Source organism: Macrobrachium rosenbergii, chromosome 20, assembly GCF_040412425.1.
Source record: "Macrobrachium rosenbergii isolate ZJJX-2024 chromosome 20, ASM4041242v1, whole genome shotgun sequence".
In the NCBI taxonomy this organism is placed as follows: Eukaryota; Metazoa; Arthropoda; class Malacostraca; order Decapoda; family Palaemonidae; genus Macrobrachium; species Macrobrachium rosenbergii.
In genome coordinates this window covers 15,520,452-15,542,780 of record NC_089760.1, presented here as the reverse complement: position 1 = coordinate 15,542,780, position 22,329 = coordinate 15,520,452, and the positions used below count along the sequence as shown (strand labels likewise).

Sequence of the window (22,329 nt, the reverse complement as noted above, 5' to 3'; positions counted from 1 at the left end):
CAGATGGTTCATGAAAACAATGTCATCAATTTCTTTCACACATTGCTTACAGTATTTTCTCCTCAAAAAGACTCTTTACATATTCCTCACGAGGGTCTCTGTCTCTCTCTAACGCTGAGCTGTAGAAAACTTGTGTTGTTGAGAGACACCACCGTAAACACTATCAACGACCTCCCGGCGGCATACAAATTTTGACAGATTGCCTCTTGGCTCGGTATGCCCGACGTCCTCAAAATGTTGCAATTAGATTTTTTAGACGACTTGAGGCGAATGAATGTCCGCCAGGTAAGCTGCGAGTGGTTCCAACTTCATTACAAGTATCTCAAGCTTGTTCTTTAGATGTCTGAGGGGCAATATGATTTTAGGCTAGAATGTGTGGTGTTACTGGGGCTTAGGCCAGTCTACCGTGGCTCAGCTGGAATCCAGTTGGAAATGGGTCTAGACTACCCTAGGTTAGATAACCACTTTTGTCATCTACATGGCTATTTGAATAGTACCTTCATGTAGCTTAAAGAAATGCTTTTTAAGTCTTTGCGAGGCCATAGGGAATGAGCCTTTTTAAATCTTTGCGAGGCCGTAGGGAATGAGCCGTTCATGGGCCTGAACTATACATTCACAGCCTAATCTTAGCATTGCCTGTGTCATAATAGTGTTACACCTGGATATCCTGTCAAGACGGTGTTAGGCTAGTGTAAAAATCTGAGTATATCCTGCAGAGGATAGGGTAGTCATAGAAAAGTTATAAGTGATGATATTGACCATTAATGTTTTCAAGCTGGCTCTCCATTCTGTGGACACAATTTCACTGTACCTTCTGTTCCACAACCTTGTCTAGTCTTGTCTTGTCTGGCCTTCATCCAAAATCCAATGTGACCCAGTCGTCTTTGATGATCAGTGTTCTTGATTTCTTGGGCCTTTCTGCAGGTTTTTGTCTTGCTTCTTTCTTATCTATTGCATTTTTAACTGTTCCTCATCACATCATCATCAGGTTTTATTTTTTAAGGTTCTCCTTGAGGACCTTGTTTGTCCCATCTGGAAGGCTGCATTCATTTGTCTCTCATTTTGTAGAATTCCTGAATTATGTTCTTTCAAGTCATGCCTAACTTTTAGTCTACACTATAGTCAGTTTTCAGTTAAAAAAAAAATTTAAGTTTTCATTTTTTTTATTAATGGGACATTATCTTGAAGTTCTGCAAAATACCTATTCAAATGTTATTTTTCCAGTTTCTTCCTACAGAAATACAAACCACTGTATTTTATGTAGCAGTATTCCTCAGCCTGAACTGGAAATGACATTGAAACTCTATAACAAGGTAGTAAACTGATGGAGGAGGGGTGAGTTGTCTCCTGTTGTCTCCAAGCAGTTTTTCTTTTTCCTCCATTATGAGGATGTCTTTCTGCACTCCTGCCATTCAACTAACATAAAACTGTTCCTTGTGTGTTTGTTGTATGTTTTTTGTTCATGATGGAGTGCAAGTGGGTTTGTGGCCATTGCGTGCCCCTTAATCTTGTTGATCCAGACTGTTACTGCTCCTTCTTTACAGGTAGCTCTATAGTAATGATTTTCCCTGTTACAGCAGGACAGGTTTAGGAGTAAGAGGAAGAGGAGGAGTAGGAAGCATTCAGCAACATCATCAGGAAGGAACATCCACCCAGTGACAATACCAAACTCCTTTAGTTCCTCCTTCTTCCCTGCCCCACCTGCACCTCTCCTGCTCCTTCCTCATTTACTGCTCTCTCTTTGTTCAGAGGGTGTATGCTTGAGGAGAGTGACCTTCATGTGCTCTCTTCTAGTGACATACTGGTTCCTTGTACTGATCTTTCCCTATGTAATACCTGACCAGTTCATGTGCCTTATCTCTGTCTACTCCTAACACTTTGTGCTTCATGTGTCTCTTTGTGAATTGACCATCTTTGTATGATGGCGCCTTCTCTCTCTATTCCTGGTGCCCAGTGTTCTTGGTTTCCCTTGCCCATTTGTTCTTGGTCATGTCAGAAGATGCACCGTATGCTGTTCCTGTTGAGGAGCTCAGTGCCTGTGATACTCCTGTAGTGATCACACCTTTTATCCTCCTGTAGTGATCATCCCTTTTATCCTTCTGTAGTGATCATCCCTTTTGAGAGAGATGTCCCAGTGGCATCAACTACAACTGCAACCTTGTCGTAAATGATTATCCTCACTTGGGCAGTTCTGCACCTTAGAAAATTAGAAGCAAGCAAGGAACAAGACAGAGAAGCACATTTTCTTGCTTTTCCTCAGTTTCTTCTGTCATCTTTCTCTCACAAGAAGTAATTGTAGTAGTCCAGTAGACTTTGAGCGAGCACCTCCCCTTCTACGAGGGGCGATGGTGCTCGTTCACCTCTGGTTGTTGCTTTCACGTTCCCTTGGACTTTGCTCTTGCATACAGGGTTCACATGCAACAGGTATGCTGTATGGTACCCACAAGTACTGGGACTATCTGTATTTGTGTTATGTGATTGTACAGCATCCCGATATTCTCATTGTTCATCACAGCCCCTGGAGGTACGCAAACACAATAGCATTCATGCCCACTCTCCTGTGGTCTCTACTAGTTCATCTTTCCCCAAACATGGGGAACTTGATGGGATGGATACTGTGGCTTGTAACCCCATGTTCTGGACAGGTTCACCTCAAGCTGCTTTGCAGTGATTGTTACTGACAAAACTGATCATTTGCTTTGCACCCACAAATGTGCACTAGAGAAGGCTTATATATATTGTCCTCATTCTCGGGAAAGGATCCTGCTCAAGCTTTAGGGGGTCTGATGGGACTGGTTGGTCTCATGCTGCAGCATTTTCCCTTACTGGAGAATGAAAGCTTAGCCTAGACAGTCAGAACCATCCACTATTTTACAAGGGTCAGTGTACAGTCATAAAGTTATCGCAGATTTTTCTTGAATGGTCTTCCCAGACAGCTTATTGAAGAGACTAATCTTGCCTTCTTGAGTGTTTTTTTTATTTTGGAACCTTGTTTCCAAGGAAACAGTGTTTTGTAGAAAATTAAATTCAAAGATTTGTTGTTGCGGGAACAAATTATAAAAAAGTTAGAAATGTTGAGAGTGGAATAAAGTTAAAAATCTATATTTCATACTTTTATATACGTAACTTACCCAGTAATTACTTAGCTAAGAGTTTCTACTCGATGGCAACTTAAATTTTGAAATTCGCGGCAGTGACACTCCTTTGTTAATGTAGGTGACCAGCCCCGCCAACTTCCAAGGAAGGAGAGGGACAACTCAGCCAAGAGCCTAAATTGTTTCTGCCGGATTAAGACCACACATGGTGTTAAGAATCGCAGCTGAATTTGAATTCTGTTTGAGATCTTCCATTTTTGTGAAGTATTTTTGACTTGGTAGCCTTTGGCATTGCTTATTTAGATAGGTTTTCAGTGAAACCATTATTGTGACTTAATTCTCTTACTTGTGCTGCTAGTTGACGAAAGCTAGCTATGACTTGCATGCCTTGGGCACTGCATGTAGAGGGCAGTATTGATTTGACATCCGAGGAGTGTAGAGAGTGGGATGAGAAAAAATGGAAGACTAGCTTCTCACCTTTCTAAGTTACAGACCTTAAAAGGAAAGTGATTTCTAGAGCCGAAATAAAATCCATAGCTAGACAGGGTATGGATCTTAATTCTAGTAGTATTGACGTTCGTGTTGTCTCTTCTCTTGCTAAATTAATCTCTCCCATTTCCTGCCCTCCTCCAATTCCACCTACTCCTTCTCCTGGCTCACGAACTTCTGATCTAGATCTTTGCCCCAGCCTTGAGTTAAAGTTTGACCAGAAGTTTGGTCTACTCACTAACACAATGGCCCAAATGGGGGAATCTATGGATTTCCTCATGGAAAATTTTAGTGAGAAAAGTGCAAGTGAAGTGACAGTGGAGGAGGTGGCTGCCTGTCCCACCGACTCTCCTAGGCGAAGTTCACTGCCATACTCCCCGTGGTAGTTGCTGCCTCAGTTGCACCTGTTGCATTCTAGGTTGAGGCAAAAGACAGCCATTGGAAAGTCATCTCAGAGGTTAATCGTCTTTCATCGAGCTCCGGAGACTCGAGTCCTAGTAAGGGGCGCCAGTGGTGTTTCTCGGATGAGTTGCACCCTCTGAAAAGGCGTTCTATGTTCAGGGATCAGTCCCCTCTGCTACCCAGCAAAAGGCATAGAGAGCCTTCGTGCAGTGCTTGGGATAGTCCCGCACTTTTCTCAGTTGGAGTGCTAATCGGTGGCTCCTGGACTATTGTCTGTGGCCTATAAGCACGCTTCTTCCTTGTTTAAGCATGCATCTTCTTGGGAGCACCCACATATTTCTGCAGGATGCTCTTTAGAGAGCAAGCACCCATTTGTCGCCAAGCGCCCAGGAGTATTCGGGTGCCCAGTAGTGTCTGAGTGCCCAGCAGTTGCTGAGCGCCCAGTAGTAGCTGAGTGTCCAGCAGTAGCTGAGTGAGTGCCTAGGTGTAGCCTGGCGCCAGGTAGTGTTTGAGCGCCTGGTGGCTTCTAATCAGTGTTGGGTGCCTGAAAGTCAGGCAGTCATCGAGAGCCCTTTGGTTCCCAAGTGGCCATCCTCAGTTGACCTGTTGTGTTGGCATCTTCTACCAAGCACTTGGAGCCAACTTTGTCTAGCTTGGCCCCTTCTACTGCAAAGGAATTTGACCCTTAGTTGGCTCCTCTCCAGAGACAATTGGACAATGTTTTGGGGCTCCTCCAGAAGACTTCGTCTTTGTTAGTAGTAGCTCCTGCAGATCTTTTGCCAGGAAGAAGTTCCGTCAGCCTACGCTTCTTTGGTTAGATATTTGTTGCAGAATTTTTCAGATTTTTTCACCCCAGCGGCACCTGCTTCTCCAGCATCTTCATTTATGATGAGTGATCAACCTAGTCTGGTCAAAGAGACTCCCTAAGATGGTTCTCTCGTCTTCATCTAAGAAGGCCTTATTTGAAGTGGACAGCTGGCTGTCAGAGAAGAGGTGACAAGGTAAGGCTTCCTTCAGTATTCTGCCTTCTCGCTTATCTTCCAGAAAATATTGGTTATATGCAGCTGGAGAAGCTCCTTCCTTGGGATTGGCTGCCTCCTCCCAGGGGGACTTCTCCATTCTAGTTGACTCGGCCCGTAGGTTTGCCTTCTCATCTGCGAAGATAATGTTTTAATGTTTTCGGCCTCAGAGATAGACCATTTGCTTAAGAACCTTTTTAAGGTGTTTGAGGCTCTAAGTTTCCTGGACTGGTCCATAGGAGCTTTAGTGAAAAAGATTAGTGATTTTCCCGATCTACCCGAAGAGGTTGTGGCGGATTGGCGTAGTGTACTTTCTTGTTCTGACAAAGCTGTCAGGGATGGATTGCTAGTGATAGCCTCCATGTACGCTATGGGGATCCTTAAGAAAAGTGAGCTATGGGTCTCTTTTACTTCGAACGGCATCATATCGTCACACAAGTCAGCCCCTCTTGTTTTGCCCCTTGATGGTCTACATCTGTTTCTGCTAGCAGCTGTTGAGGATATTGCCTCTCAACTGAACAAGAAATCAACACAGAATCTTCTTGTTCAATCTGCTAGATGCCCCAAGGAGTGGGCCACTATCACCCCAAGTCCTCCTCTCCCCCTCATCTGCAGCCATTTTGAGGTGCCTGACAAAGGTCACAATCTAGACTGCGAGCAACAGTCCAGTTTGCTTTGCCTCACAAGCCTACTGCACAGAAGTGAGGACCTAGGCCTTCATGCGCCTGTAGAGGCCAGACTCCACCTTTTTTGGGAAAGGTGGAGAGAGAAAGGGTCAGAGCAGTGGATAGTCCAAGTTTTGAAGGAGTGGTATTCCATCCCCTTCAAGGAGAAGCCTCCCTTGGCCAGCATTCCTGTCGAATTGTTGGCCAGCTCTGTTGGATCAGAGAAGTTTTCTGTCTTCTCAGAGGAAGTCTCTTCCCACCTCAAGAAAGGAGCGATAGAAGTAGTGAAAGATATCGAATCCAACGGGTTTTACAACAGGCTGTTTGTGGTTCCCAAGGCCACAGGAGGATGGAGACCAGTCCTTGACGTAAGTGCCCTGAACTTTTTCATAAAGAAAACAAAGTTCCACATGGAAACGACCCAATCCATCCTCGCATCCATTCATCACTTCCACTTTCCCTACACATCAAGACTCAAGGAAGTACCTCAGATTTGTGTTCAGGAACCAAGTCTTTCAGTCTCAGGCTTTGTGTTTCAGACTGTCAACAGCCCCACAAGTTTCTATTCAAGTGCTCGCCCTGATGGCCAAGTGGCTCCACTTACTAGGAATCAACATCTCTCTCTACCTGGACAATGGATAGTATGGTCTCCCTCAAAAGAGAGGTGCATGAAGGACCTTCAAACAACGCTACTGTTGACACAAGACCTTGGGTTATTACTGAACCTGCAGAAATCCCAGCTGACTCCTTCTCAACAGTGTTTATTGGGAGATGAAGATAGATGCTCAGAGTTTTCTGGCTTTTCCATCCCCAGAAGAGTAGAGGACAGCCTGAAGAAAGTCAATCTCTTCCTTTCGCTCAGAGCTTGTTCAGCCACTCAGTGGATGAGCCTGCTAGGCACTCTGGCTTCCATGGAGCAATTGGTGAAATTGGGAAGGTTGCGTATGAGACCCCTGCAGTTTTTTCTAAGGGCCAGTTGGGAACGGAAAATAGATCAAGACTTGTGTGTATTTCCGATTACGGAGTAGAAACTCTTAGCTATTAGGTAAGTAATTACTGGGTAAGTATATAAAACTTTATTTTATCATAAAAGTGTCATTTTTCGGCATCAAAATGGGACAAAACTGTCATGCTTCATCCACTGTGCTTTCATACACACATTCACTATCTCTTCTGTACCAGATCTAACTTATGCTCATGAAATACGTATACTGTACGTATGTATTTTAACTGAGTACAATAGTATTCAGATGTGTCTTGCCTGCTGTTAGAATGTTTGTCAAAATGACTCACCTTTGGGTCATTGACATAATAACTTGGTTAAGTGGTGCCCTAAACTGGGTGCCTTATGAGAGAAAAAACTTATGAAAACCCCTTAAAACAAAAGATCATGAAAGTGTATGTATATCATAAATACAGTTTATTGTTGACTATCTAAGATTAAAGAAAAATATGAACAACTAATTTTTGAAGCAGTTATCCAAATGGTTTTATTTGTAATCCCCTAGTTGGCGACAACATTTGTAAGTCTATTAAAAAAGAAATACAGGATGAGCCGGCTATTAACAAAAATATCAGTAATTAAATAACACAATGATTTTAAATAAATTTATGCAGTTAAATACTGTACAATTTTTTATTTTACCATTCACAAAAAGTGCGTGTGTTTCTCTACAAAATTGAAATTGAAGCTGCCGTCTAGTTAGAAACTCTTATTAGCTAAGTAATTACTGGGTCAATATATATAAAACTATTTTATTATAAAAATGTCATTTTATCATTTGTCTTTTCTCCTTGCAGCTATTCTATCAGGTCTTGAACTTTGCGATGATTGTGTCATCAGCCCTTATGATCTGGAAAGGCCTAATGGTTGTGACAGGGAGTGAAAGTCCTATAGTGGTTGTGCTAAGGTAAAGTAACTCGTCTTTCTTGTCTCTTTTGTGTAAGTTTGATGCTTACAAAATTATGATTTTGTATGTACAGTATGGTTATATCTTATGATGGAGGGTTTTGGTGCTATTGTTGATTGCATTTTATGATTTGGTTTATTTTAAAGCTGAACCCATAAAAAATTAAGTTATTAAAGTATTAGCTGTTTTATCTCTGGTGAGGCTGTCAGATATTTATATATTTGGACCCACATATCTAATCTTTCTTGCATTATTTCATGGTGAATAGGACACGGAGAAATTGTAAAATCATATTCAACAGCTGTTTTGATAGACTACAAACAATTGCTATACAGAAACCCTTATTTATCGCTGTTGCCGATGTTGACTATGTTTAAAATTCCAGGCTGTTATTCTTTCACTAGTCATTTAGAAGACGCCATTGTTTATTTATTACTCCTCTATTCTTAGTGTCATGGTAGTGCTGGATATATCCAATAATGTTCATTGTTTATAAAGGCAGTGAATACATTCACCAGTGACATTACTCTCAATTCTCTTTCTTGACTGGTATGAATCTTTACAGATGTATCCTTTAGCCACCAATAAGGAAGAATGTGGAATTTTTTGACATTAATTCAACCATCATGAGAGATATAGGTTGATTTTAACTACTACAAATGTTCTTGTTGAATCCAGGTCTTGTATTTCTTTAGTGCAATCTGCTTTATTCTGTTCATCCTCTCGCTTCCTCAGAAATGTTTTTCATTGGCACTTCACCATGAAATTATCCTCACCCCATTATATTAGGATTTACGAGTACATATCATTGCACCAGTAGTATCTTAGTGACAGTGTTTCATTTGATTTTATTGAATCTGGTTCACATGATTTTGTTCTGTAGTAGTGTTAAGGATCAGTACCATGGTAGTTCCTTAGTCAACAAGAGTCGGGGGCCGCTAGTGTCCTAGCATCTCAGTTGACGGTGTGGGTGCACGGATTTGCAGTAGCACACTCAGTGCAGTGGCTCGCTCAGCAAAGTGGTCAGCCAGACACATTCCATTGGTGATGCAGGTGCAAGGGTTTGCAGTAGCACACTCGGACCTTTGAATAAAGTAAGACATCTTTGGTACCCATTTATATCTGGAAGCTTACGCCTTTTGTCATTCTACATGTTTTGAAAGTGATCAGTGAGATGGATCATTCTACTTCTATGGTCCTGTGTTGCCAATAACAGTATTACATCTATGGTGCCTCCGTAAAGACTAGACTTTCAACCCAATGCCAGTGACCCATTCATTACCTTCGAGTTGGCCGAGAAATGCTATTCAAATTGTCATTTCTCTTACTAGTGAGATGATCAAATGAGCACACCTCTCAACTTCTTGGTGGACATCAGTGCATGTCAGACCAGATCTTTTGAGGCCAGGGACATCGGTCTGTCCATTGCATTCAGGAAGAACCTGTCGGTTGAGAACTAGGCTGTAATGTAATTGTGCAGATCACGTTCATCTCCTTTTACCTTGGGACGTTGCCCATAGACCCTTGGACTCCTTTTCCTTGGATCCTGTGGTGGATACTCAAGTCATGTAGTTCTCCCAGCTTTTGAGGGACAAGTTGCATCTCGCCTAAGGTGTGTGGCTGCAAGGATATGGTGTGTGTGTGACTGGCCTTCTCCCTTTCTCATGTCTTCCTTCCTCTTTCATTGGCCAGAGGAACAGTGAACAAGCCATCATATGTTGGACTGGCGTGCCTGCAGGTGATCTAGATGACTGAGTATCCTATCTATAACCTAGCTCCATTTGGATTAGTAGATCCAAATCCTTCTTTCTCTCTGGCTGTGTGTTTGTGACTGGCTGTTTGTGTGTGACTGGCCTCCTCCCTTTCTCATGTCTTCCTTCCTCTTCCAGTGGGCAGAGGAACAGTGAACGAGCCATCACATGCTGGACTGGTGTGCCTGCAGGTGATCTAGATGACTGAGTATCCTATCTATAATCTAGCTCTATTTGGATTAGTAGACACAAACCCTTCTTTCTCTTTGGCAAGGGGAGAGAGGGACTGACTATGAGCAAACCAGCTAGTTATTCTTAGCTTTATAGTCTCCGACACTGCTGGTTCTTCCAAACTTTTTCAAATCAGGGATATTACATTCACTTAATTCAAAATGCCCAGAAGTCTAATGATTGAACATCTCTCTTGTTCAGTAGATCAGAGGTATGGTCTCCTTCCTTTGCTCTTTCATGACCAGGAAGAGAGTACCCAGGTGAGCCGAACTACCAGTCAGTTTAGAGATTTACTCGGAATCCTCCCTCCAAAAGTAAGTCTCCCATATGTAAAGACCGAGGGCTTGTATTCATGTAGGAACAAATGACAAATTTTTAAGTAATTTGTATTTTTCCTAACATACAAACCTTAGGTCTTTACATTAAGGGCCCATCACCACCCCTCATTCTCTTACCTGGGCCAAAAGGTAAACTGCTTCGAACTGAATGTACACCGACTTGGTGGGTGGTGTTTCTGCCCCTACCATTGGTAACTGTTACCATAACCATCTTGCAAAAGTTTAACATCCGGATTTCCAGTTTGCTGAAAGTTAGTCCCATATGTAAAGACCTCAGGTTTGTATGTTAGGAAAAATACAAATTACTTTTAAAGTGACATATTTAAAGACTGTAAGTGACACAGATGACAGGAAGGAAAAGAAGTAAATCCTTGAAGAGGGGTTTTATCACCGAGTCTTGTAATTTTCGGTTAGGATTAACATAAATTTACTTATGGTTTATTGTAATTAAAAAAGGCTATAGATATTAGCTGTAGTATACAGTACTCTTAAATTGGTGCTATTAGTTATTAGGTATCATTATTATTTCAGAGGTTTCTTATGTGATAAATTTCATTTACTGTATACTTTTTCTACACAGGAGCCTGGTAATTCCAGTCATAAGCACTGTAGAAAGTGGAAACCAGTGATGTGTGGTATATTCTGACAAAAACATTGCTGACCACTGTTTTCGGTATTTAACAAAAACTTTGCTGAAGTGCACATTTCAGATAAACTTGTACAATAAGGTAATTTGTTTTGGTTGACTCAGTGACTTGCTTCTTTAGCCAGTAAGTTTATAAATAAAAGGAGAAAATTTAATGAAAATCATATGTATGTTAGGTTCTGTTCAGGATACTCATGTGTTCATCTCTTATTTCCCAATGTTTCTTTCTTTTTTATAAAGATTAATGTCAGTGCAGTATATGATATCATAGTTTTCAATGGCTTCAAGTTTTTATTTGTTGCTAATGAAATACAAACTGTCACCTTTATGTAGGAGTATCTTTCATTGCAAGCTGGAGACATTTGTTGAACTTGGTAAAAAGATAGTTAACTGGTGGTTGTGGTGGGAGGTGGAGTATGGGGATTCCCTCACTCATCTGCCATCACCACCCACCTGTTCTTCAGCCATCACTAGTGCAGTCATTGTACTTCACTCTCCAATAGGCTGTGGAGTTTGAGTAATTCTTTGAATAACTTTTGGTCTTTGTCTTTTTTTTTTTTATTTGGAGAAAAAACAAGTATGAAGGCAACGTAACAATTTGAGCATTTATGCTTGTACTGACCCCCCCCCCCACACACACACACTCATTATAGTACAGTAATTCTTTTAAGGGCTAGTTTGGTGTTTGGAACCTGAAGGCTCAATTTCTTTATCCCAGTATGGTTTTCATAAGAATCTATTTACTCTACAGTAGATCCACTGCTTAAATTATCCAGACAAATTTGGTTAAGTTCCTTTAAATACTGCCAAATCATTGATGTTTCCTTTGATCCTGGGGAGGCCTATGGTACCTTATGTGACAGGGCATAATCCTACAATATATTAATGGGTATTCTTGGTGACATTATTCCATTCATAGGTTCTTTTTTGTCAGGCAGATTCACATGAGTAAAAGTTGTAAATCCTCTTTAAGCCTTTTATTCATGAGGAAATTCCACAAGTGAGTATCCTTAGTGCTACTTGTTTTGCAGTAGGTAATAACAGTGTTGTGGAGGCAGTTGCCCCCTTATGTAAAGAGCTTCTGCTTTGCAGAAATTTGCAAAAGTCTATCAGGGTTATCAATAAATGGGCTGATGAGCATTGTCTTAAATTTTCCACATATAAGACTGTTGTATGATTTACTAGATGTAGATTTGCTAAGTAGTACCCACTTTTAACTTTGAAAGGCACTACTTTACCTTATGAAAAGGAAGTGAAATCTTTGGTCTAGTCACATTGATGACCTGAAGTTAAAGATTAAGAAATCTTCAAGTATTTTTAAAGTTATCTGATCTTCATTTGAGTTTTTAAAGTTGTCTTATCTTTACTGGGGAGCTTTTAAAGTTGTCTGATCTTCTTAAGGGAACAGATAAGAGGTCATTATTGAGGTTAAACAGTTCACTGTGTTGGTCTCAGTATGAGTATGGTTGTAAAATATATTCTTCTTCATATAAAACCAAATTAAAAGAACTTGATGTGTAAATGGGCCATAGAATGTATTGTGTTACATTTAGAACCATGCCTGTTGAGAGCATTTTTGTGGATACCAATGAACCACGTGATTTGCATAAGGAAGAGGGGGCCATTATTTGTATGGTTTTAAATCAGGCCCGAGTGAACTTTCCTTGTCCGTTTTGCAAGAACCTGGTGACTCAGAGGTTCAGTGGACCATGATCATCTAAACCTTTTCAAATTAGATTAAGTGAGCAAGCTAATGACATCTCTGAAGAGAGGAAACAGTCTAGGAAATCAGCCATCATCATATCCTACCTTGGATAATAAATGAAATTTCCCTGTGCCCAAAATTCATCTCAAAGAACACTCTGAAGAGGTTAACTCTAAATTCTTGGAACATAGTGCTATTGAGAAAGCTAATGTGAAGTTATTTATGGATGGTTTATGGCTAGAGAATAGTGATGGATGTGCCATAATTAACTGACTGAACTTCTGTATTTACTGCAGAATTTACAGCATTAGCTGAGGCTTTGGGTCTTGTTTTAAGTAGTAAAGGAAAATGCTTTTTTACATGCTGGGTCACTAACTGGGCGGGAAAGAAGTCACTAATTAATTATCGTTTTAAAAAAGTGTCCCCAACTTTAATATAAAAAGACTACTGTATTTTTAACCCCATTGAGGATTGTTCATACCTTCCTCACACAGTTTTATATAGATTGTAGCAGCACACCATTGTATGCTCATTGTGAGAGGGTAGTACTTTTAGATGTGCACATTCTGGCCATGGTGAAATATCTTGCCGAGATTTTAGAAAGAGTTTTTACTTGAGCCTCTTATTGTCTTGAAAGACATTGGGACTTTTAGATATGAAATTGGTATTTTAAATATGATGAATATTCATAATTTTTATGCATTAGCATTAGATTAACTGTAAATTCTTAAAAATGGTAGTTTTTTAATTAAAGTACATTCATATCTACATTACCATGAGAGGCCTGACTTTGCCTCGAGTTTTACGCAGAGATTCCTTTGTGGAGCTGGTTTTTCAATCTTTACAGTCTTTGAAGATACCTGGTAGAGTCCTACCATCAAAGAGAATGAGATTTGATGAAGACTTAGGAAATATCCTGGGTTGCTTCTACGACAGAACAAAATCATAACGTGATGATAACCCCTCTAGAAGACAGTATAAGTGAAATGGATGCTCCACTTTTGCAAGGCAACTTCCCCCTGCTGCCAGTGGTACTTTTTCCAGAGAAAGTGGACTGTGTTAAGTTTTTTCAGAGACGTGCTGGTTATAGCTAGCTGATAGGGATGGGTCCGTGGTACCAGTGGAATCAAACAGCAAGACTCCTGATGACCTATTAAAGCTAGATTGGATATGTCATTAGGAAGAGCTATGGTATTGAACATTTAAACTGTAGTGAATGCCTTTGCCTACCTAGTCTTTGAGAGATGCAATCTTTGGAAGCTTCCTCAACTGACTGACAGTGTCAGATTTGGAAAGCATAAAGACTGCAAACTTCGTGGATTAGCATTTCTTTCCATTGGAGTTAAGGTGATTGAGAGGTGTTTAGGCAGCTCAACAGTCAAGGTTCAGCCATTTTACAACCAACCCTCTCCAGAGGGACTTTTGACTACTCTATCATGTTCTCAGTCTCACCAACCATTTATAGGTCACCTAGGTCCCCTAACAGAAGGTCCTGCCAGTCTTTCTGTATGATTAAATCTTTCAGGATAGTCCAGTGAGAGAGTAGCATTGTGAAAAATGGCTAAACAAATATGTAATAATTTAAGCATCTAACATTTATGAGTTTATAATTTGTATAATTTGTACCATGCATAGAAAATACTCTTGGACCAGCCTCAGAGCATTTTAGTTCATTGTTCTAATTGAACTACAGTATTTTGAAATAATTATTTTATTTATTGCTTATCTTTGGCTATCAATGTTCTATGCACTAGATTTTTCACCCTAAATTTAAATGTGGCAGTCACTCATACTGAGGAAGCAAACGAGTGATATAATCTTGAATAATTTGAAGTATGCCTGATGTGTGGCTAACCCCAAGAAATTAAGTTTTATAACATTTTCATTTTAGTGGGAGTATGGAGCCAGCTTTTCATCGTGGAGATTTACTGTTTTTGACGAATTACGATCATGAACCCATTCGTGCTGGTGAAATTGTCGTCTTCAAAGTTGAAGGGCGTGACATTCCCATTGTCCACCGTGTCATCAAAGTTCATGAAAAGTAAGTTTTTTAAATTGCAAACCATTTAGAATATGCTGTGTGGAAGATAGATTACATATGGCTTGCATTGGTGTGTGAACTTCCTGTGCTTGCTATTTAGGTTATTTGTGTAAAGCATAATGATTCAGAAAAAGTAACCCTTATGCTCCGGAGGTAGTGATTTTTTGCTGTAGCCAGAAGACGGAGGTAAAATAGCATATACTGAAGAAGAAAAATATTTTTTTGCTCTTATGTTGAGGAATTATTCTTCATAATAAAACTAATTTTATTTCAAAATAAATCTAAATACCTGTGACAGAAGTATTGAAGCTCAAGAATTCTCCAAAAAGAAGACCATGATTATTAACCAAAAACAGTTAAAAAAAAAAAAAAAAAAAAAAGAATGTGGGCTTGCTTTCACTGCCCCCCAGAATTATCTGAAATTATTTTGTTTGACAAAAATGCCCTTATTCAAGTGTGTGTACTATTATTGGAATAGACTTTCAGCTTGCAATGGTATTTTACGAGTATCAAAAGCAAAATCTTCAAATCCTCTGTTGGACATAACCAAAAAAAAAAAAAAATCCTCGCTCAGAAATGAGTGAATAAAGCTATTTATGTACGCCTTTTACAATATACTTACATTGAAATTTTTTTTTTTATTACATCATCATACATTTTGTATAACACTATGGAAAAATAAATTTTCAAAGTTTGTACTCTTTCCTTGATGAACGTAAACAAAAATAAGCTAAGCTGGAACTGAAGACAAAAAAAAAAATTTTTACTTTGAAAGAAAGGAAATAATGCAATAAATCCACTCACTGTTTGTCGTATATTCATTACACATCATATTAAATACATATTCAAACCACTTTATTAATAAAATACCATAAAAATAACGCACAAACTCTCATCACACTTCTGCAGATTTACGTGAAAAAAAGGCTACTACTTCTCATCAAGAACATTAATAAAACATGATTGCTGGCTGGTTGCCATAGAAACTTGTTAGCCAATGACAGCCCTCTACTTCTGTTCTAAAAATACATCACTGCCAGATGTAAACATTAGGTGAAAGGCCAGAAGATGTGGGATTGCCATGGTTGTGGCAGTTCGACTTCTGCCAGCAAAGTCTCGATTGTGGCACTTCGGGGCATAAGGGTTAAGGAGCAGTACTGTTGTCATCTGGAAATTTTCAGTTTCTCTTAAAGTTAAGAAAAAAGTACTGTAGAGGGACATGAATTACAACTTTTATCAGAAGTTGTAACAGCATGGTATAGAAGAAATTTTGCTTGAGAATGATCGTGGCTAATGGTTTTCAATACTTGTGAGCATGCATGAACTAGGTAATGGTTAGTTCATGATACTGAAATATTAATGGAGTCTTGTGCCCCCTATTTGCACTAAATGAATGAATGAAAGATATTTTGTAAAATGATAAAAAGTGGCTGAGTTCATTGCTGAGTGATGTTTGGGGAAAAATTAAAGTATAACAGATTTATGTACAGAAAACACAGAGTAACTACTCGAAATTTATGTGGAAGGTGTTTTATGCATAAATGAATAGAATTAAGAATACTGTACTGGTAGTTTTAGTCATTTTTACCCTACTCCCAGTTTGGTTAGAACCAAGTAAAGTTAGGTAAAACACTGAAACAGTGACTATACTGTAGTTGTAATTTACAATGAGTAACAAACCAAGGCAGTTAGAGGTATCAGCTGTAGTACAATCTTATGCTTTAATGTTAACAGTTAAACTGTACATGAGGCAGTAGCCATAAAAGGGGATAGCTTGCACCAAAATAAAAATTTTCAGGAAATGTAGACAAAGTTACAACTACCTTAACTGTGGTAATTTCAAAGCTAGGACATTCAATTTGGTATAAAATTTAAAGTAGATTCATTTGAGCTAACAAAACTGATAACGTTTTTGCGATTTCAGTGTACCACAATCGTACAACAGTGAATAATAATGATAACAATAACAGTAGAGTTAATAGTAGTAAAGAACATTCCTAGACTAATAAGGGCAGTTGAAAGCAATCCTTACCACACGAGTACAGTATGCAAGTAAACGCTAGAAGGGACAATATGGTGTTGGAATCTGGCACTCCCAGCGTGTTGGAAGAGACTTGATTAGCATACCTTCTTATGCACTGAGAATCATACAGAGGGGAGAGCAATGACAGGAGTATTGGTTGAGAGTTGAAAGTTTGTTAAAGGACACTTAACCTTATTTGCAGTGTCCGAAGATACAGTCTTTAGTGTTTTCTAGCAAAAACCGCTTATCTTTTTATAAAATAGTGTTTTCCAGCAAAAACAGCATATCTGTACAGGAGGAACAACCTTAGTTTTATATATCAAATGCAGTAATAAATAAATTTTAATATATCCTACATTATAGTAACTAGTGTTTTGGAAAAGTCATACAGTTTGGTAAGCATTTGCTTTGTCGTTTGTTTATTATTTTTTTCATTTTGTGAATTATTAAATGTGCAGCTTGTAAATATTATAAATATTAACAAGTAACCAACAAGTCTGCTTTTTGTATGTTTAGCTGTCTGTTTTTTGGTTTATATTTATTTCTAAAGTACAGAATTTATCTTTATTCTCACAGGGAAGATGGTACAGTTAAATTTTTGACTAAGGGTGATAACAACAGTGTAGACGACCGTGGTCTTTATGCCAACGGACAGGCATGGTTGCGCCGCAAAGATGTTGTAGGACGGGCACGAGGCTTTGTGCCTTTCATAGGGATGGTCACAATCATAATGAACGATTATCCAAAGTTTAAGGTATGTAACATTTTTTCAGTCTAAAGAACTTGCCTTTGTAATAAGAACATTTCTTAAAAAAAAGTTTGGTATATTTCATCATAGATTCATTGAAAATTGATATAGCTATTTGGATTCATTTCATGTATTCATAAGCCTACGGTGATAATTTTTTTATTATGTACACAGAGCCCATTTATTGTAAACCTTTATGTAGGATATTTTCTGTGTGCCAGGAGATATTACCCTAGCCAAATTGTCTGAACAAACTCCATGATTTCATCTATTCATAAACTTTATATTGGAAGTGAATTTCCAAAGGAATGCATAGCAGACAAGGAACAAGGAACATTTCCCTCGGATTCCATGAGAATGACTCTTTTCTTCAGTTCTAGTTAACAATTAGTGATATATATATAAGCATCTACCAAGTATACATTTACTGTATGCAGTCACGGCTAGAATATGTGACAAAGGGTGCAGTGAGAGAATGAGAAATGTGAATGGTTGAGGGATTACTGTATTTGTTATTGATAACTGAAATAATCTAAATTTTTCCAGAGTCCGGTATACTGGCACTTAACACTGGTACCACTAGCTGCTAGTAATCTAGCCTGTTAGCTGGTCAAATTTTCCATTCTTTTGGACCAAAAATTGTTCATTGATTTACAAAGTCGTGGGGCTGATACCCTTAATCTCCATAAATTTTTAGGGACTGCTTTACCTGTATATGAATTATGAATTAACCATTGTAGGTCATCAGAGACGATTCCAAAGTATTTAATTTGAGATGCAGTAAACCCCTGTATTCTCGTTCTCATGATTCGTGGACTCAGTGATTCACGGATTTCTCTATAGAACATATGGACACATTATTTGCGGAAAATTTGCTTATTCGCAGTATTTTTCGCTGAGAAATATTCACTAATCACTGTATTTTCATATAATTTTCATGACTAAATGCACTTTTTGTGATAAAACTATTAAAGTACTCAGGTATAAGCATTTTTGAGGGTTTTTTTGTGTTTGAACTATCAAAATAGGCAGTTCTAAGTGTTTTTAGAGGCGTTTTAAGTACAGGTATTATCCTACTTACGATGGGGTTAGGTTCCAAAAAAAACCCATCATTTGTTGGAAAAAACGTATCTCGAATATAGCCTAGCCTACACTAGGGTATTCAGTACCATCTATACATATATGGTAGCCTAGCCTACACTATAAAGTATACTCTATACATATACAGTGCAATAATTATTAATATCAGCTAATTCTGGAGGTTCATGCAGAGTAACTTATGAAAATTCAATACAAAGAGAAATTGAATAACAAACAATAATTAGTGTAGCTACACTACGGTATATCGCATACATGTACGGTAGCCTAGCCTACATTATAGTGTATTCTGTATTCACATATATTATACAAACATCACCATAACGAATATGCATCTTTTCCATGGATCTTTTAAAAAGTTATGCTTTACTTCACTGTATCCAATAATATTGTACGTATACTCATATTGCTTTTGTATTATAAATTGCGATCATAGCAATCAGTGCTTTGGTTTAGAAGTCGATTATGTGGTAAGTTTATTTCGCCATATTTAACTCAGTTCAGAGTGCTCTTCTTGCTTCTAGTTAGTGTAAATGAATCTCTAGATACTTTATTTATATGGGACAAGGTTATTTTTCATTATACAAAGTGTTTTTAAGTCGAAATATGACTTAAATACGTCTCGTCGTGAAATTAATTTAGCTATTTTTTTCATTAATAGATGATGTTGGCCGTTGGGGGCATGTTTGTTTTGTGTAAAAAATAGATTACATTCACTATTTTCACTTGATTTCATCATAATATGAGCTTTACTTATTGATCTTTTGTCGGCGTGAAAAGAGCAATATGTGTTCTTTTGTGCCTATTAGTATTGATTAAAATACTTTTCTCTCCAATTTTATTTACGGTTGAGTTTCATCCATGTTGCCGATGCACGATAATTTATAGTCATTAGCAGCTTGAACATTGTTTTCTCAGCTTCAGCTACAACTTGCAGCTTAAATTTAGCAGTATATTTCCTTGCCAATCTTTTCTCCATAGTGAAAAGGGTATAATGTGAAAATATATCGGTCCTATTCTACTTAACGTTATTTGTAACATAACTACAGTAACTGTTTACTACTGTACGGTGGTTGCAATACAAGCAAAACAGCCGATGTTATTAGATTCAGTTATTAGTAAAACAGCAATTTCTCGTTCGGTTGTTTATGGCTGTATGTATTTATGCAAGAGTACAGTATAACCAATACTTTCATCACTCTGTTAATTTTTTAACTATAAGATGAGATAAAGAGATGGCGGAAAAGAAGTTGGTCTGTTGTAATTTGGTCTCTCGCTGCCTGATTTGTAATCTGCTGCCTGCGTCTGTGCGAAATTTAAAATATTTTCTAAATATTGTCATATCGGTATTGATTGCTAACCCCATCGCAAAATCGAATTATCTTAACCCTTAAACGCCTACTGGACGTATCAGACGTCGACTAAAATTGTCTGTTGGGTGCCGAGTGGACGTACCGTATGTCGACTACAAAAAATTTCAACCTTCGGTCAACTTTGACTCAACCAAAATGGTCGAAAAACGCATTTGTAAGCTAAAACTCTTAAATTCTAGTAATATTCAATCATGTACCTTCATTTTGCAACAAATTGGAAGTCTCTAGCACAATATTTCGATGTATGGTGAATTTTTGAAAAAACTTTTTTCTTACGCATGGGCGGTAACTCGGCCGAAAATTTCATAAATTCTTTCGTCATTTTGTCGTAATTTTTGCATTGTTCTATATTAGCCGTTACATAAAGTTTTATATATGAAAATGTGTGCAATTTCATGTACAATACAGCAAAATACAACCCATGGTTGTAGCTTTTATCAGTTTGGAAATATTTTCATATAAACCACAATAACTGCCAAAATTTCAACCTTCGGTCAACTTTGACTCGACCGAAATGGTAAAAAAACGCAATTGTAAGCTAAAACTCTTACATTCTAGTAATATTTAATCATTTACCTTCATTTTGCAACCAATTGGAAGTCTATAGCACAATATTTCGATTTATGGTGAATTTTTGAAAAAAACTTTTTCCTTACGTCGGCGCCAGAAATTCTTTCGTAACATTGTCGTAATGTTTGCACTGTTTTATATTAGTCGTTACATAAAGTTTTATATATGGAAATGTGCACAATTTCATCTAGAATACAACAGAAAATAGCTCATGGTTGTAGCTTTTATCAGTTTTGAAATATTTTCATATAAATCACGATAACTGCCAAAATTTCAACCTTGGTCAACTTTAACTTTCGACCGAAATGGTAAAAAACACAATTATAAGCTAAAACTCTTACATTCTAGTAATATTCAATCATGTACCTTCATTTTGCAACAAACTGGAAGTCTCTAGCACAATATTTCGATTTATGGTGAATTTCTGAAAAAAAATTTTTTCCTTACGTCTGCGCTACGTAACTTCGGCTGAACATCTCAGAAATTCTTTCGTCATGTTGTCGTAATGTTTGCATCGTTTTACATTAGTCGTTACATAAACTTTTATATATGAAAATGTGCGCAATTTCATGTAGAATACAACAGAAAATAGCTCATGGTTGTAGCTTTTATCAGTTTTGAAATATTTTCACATTAATCACGATAACTGCCAAAATTTCAACCTTCGGTCAACTTGAACTCGACCGAAATGGTCAAAAAACGCAATTGTAAGCTAAAACTCTTACATTCTAGTAATATTCAATCGTTTACCTTCATTTTGCAATAAATTGGAAGTCTCTAGCACAATATTTCGATTTATGGTGAATTTAAAAAAAAAAACATTTTCCTTACGTCTGCGCGGTAACTCTGCCGAACATCTCAGAAATTCTTTCGTCTCGTTGTCGTAATATTTGCACCGTTTTATATTAGTTGTTACATAAAGTTTTATATATGAATATGTTCACAATTTCATGTACAATACAACAAAAAATAACTCATGGTTGTAGCTTTTATCAGTTTTGAAATATTTTCATATAAATCACGTTAAATAGAAAAAATTCGACTTTCGGTCAACTTTAACTCGATCGAAATGGTCGAAAACTGCAATTGTAAGCTAAAACACTTACAGTCTAGTAATATTCAATCAATTAGCTTCATTTTTCAACAGATGGGAAGTCTCTAGCACAATATTTCGATTTATGGTGAATTTTTGAAAAAAACATTTTTTTATGTCCGCGTGTTACGAATTCATGCATCATTTTGTGATAATATTTTCTTTGTGTTGCTTTGATCATTTTAAAATTTGTTATATACCAAAATCATCGCAATTTAGTGTACAATACAACTAAAAAAAATTAACTCATTAGCTTTAACCGTTTTGCTTACAGCGCGATTTGTATACAATTATATACAAGTTTTTTTTTTTTTTTGCTGTCATATATTCCAATATTTATATATGATAATGGTATTTTTTTTCATTTCTGATGGTTGCATACTAAACTTCAGGCAATGACAAAAAAAATGAGCCAAAAATGAACTCTTCATCTTAAAAACTAAGCGTGCTGTGATTTTTTGAAAAAAACTTTTTTTCCGCTTCGGCGCTAACTCACCGAACGCCGCCGGCATACGGGAGACATTTTTGTAAATAGGGCATCGGCGTTAAAGGGTTAAGATGAATTATTGTAACTCAAGTGCTGCGTATATTCGCAGATTTTAGCTATTCATAGGGGGGTGTGGCACACATCCCCCTCAAATACGGGGGTTTACTGTATTATCATAATGGCATACATTTACGTCTGGATTAAAGTAGTGTTCAAAACTTTAATATCTTACCAAAGTACAGTCATCCCTTGCCATATCGCGGTTCACTCATCACGGTCTCACTGCATTGCGGATTTCTGAATTTATACATCTAAATTTGTACCGAGGATTTTTCGCTATATCGCAGGATTTTGTGGTATTTATTATTTTTATTTTTGTGGTAAAATAATGATTTTCTAGCCTAAAATTTTTATTTTCATGACTAAATACATTTCTTATGATAATTTTTTTATCATAAAAATGTATTTCCAAATATTAATATTATTGTAAACAGCAAAAAATATATAGAATGCTAAAATTAAAATCCCACAAAATGACAAAGCTGCTTATCAGTGTACATAAACACCCCAGTTCAATCTCTCTCTCTCTCTCTCTCTCTCTCACAGTATACAATCTTTTAATAGAAAAACAGCAAAATTTCAATA

The 22,329-nt window shown here is 37.7% G+C and overlaps 1 protein-coding gene across 1 annotated transcript in view; it reads left to right on the top strand.

Moving 5' to 3' along the window:
• Positions 1-105: 105 nt before the first annotated feature.
• The window catches only part of twr (signal peptidase complex catalytic subunit SEC11 homolog C twr), a 33,559-nt gene continuing 11,335 nt past the window's right edge, over positions 106-22,329 (top strand). The window contains exons 1-4 of the mRNA XM_067122004.1: positions 106-285; positions 7,471-7,580; positions 14,143-14,292; positions 16,892-17,069. Of these exons, the coding sequence (XP_066978105.1) occupies positions 217-285; positions 7,471-7,580; positions 14,143-14,292; positions 16,892-17,069 (507 nt within the window). The 5' untranslated portion in view covers positions 106-216. The remainder of the gene's footprint in view (positions 286-7,470; positions 7,581-14,142; positions 14,293-16,891; positions 17,070-22,329) is intronic.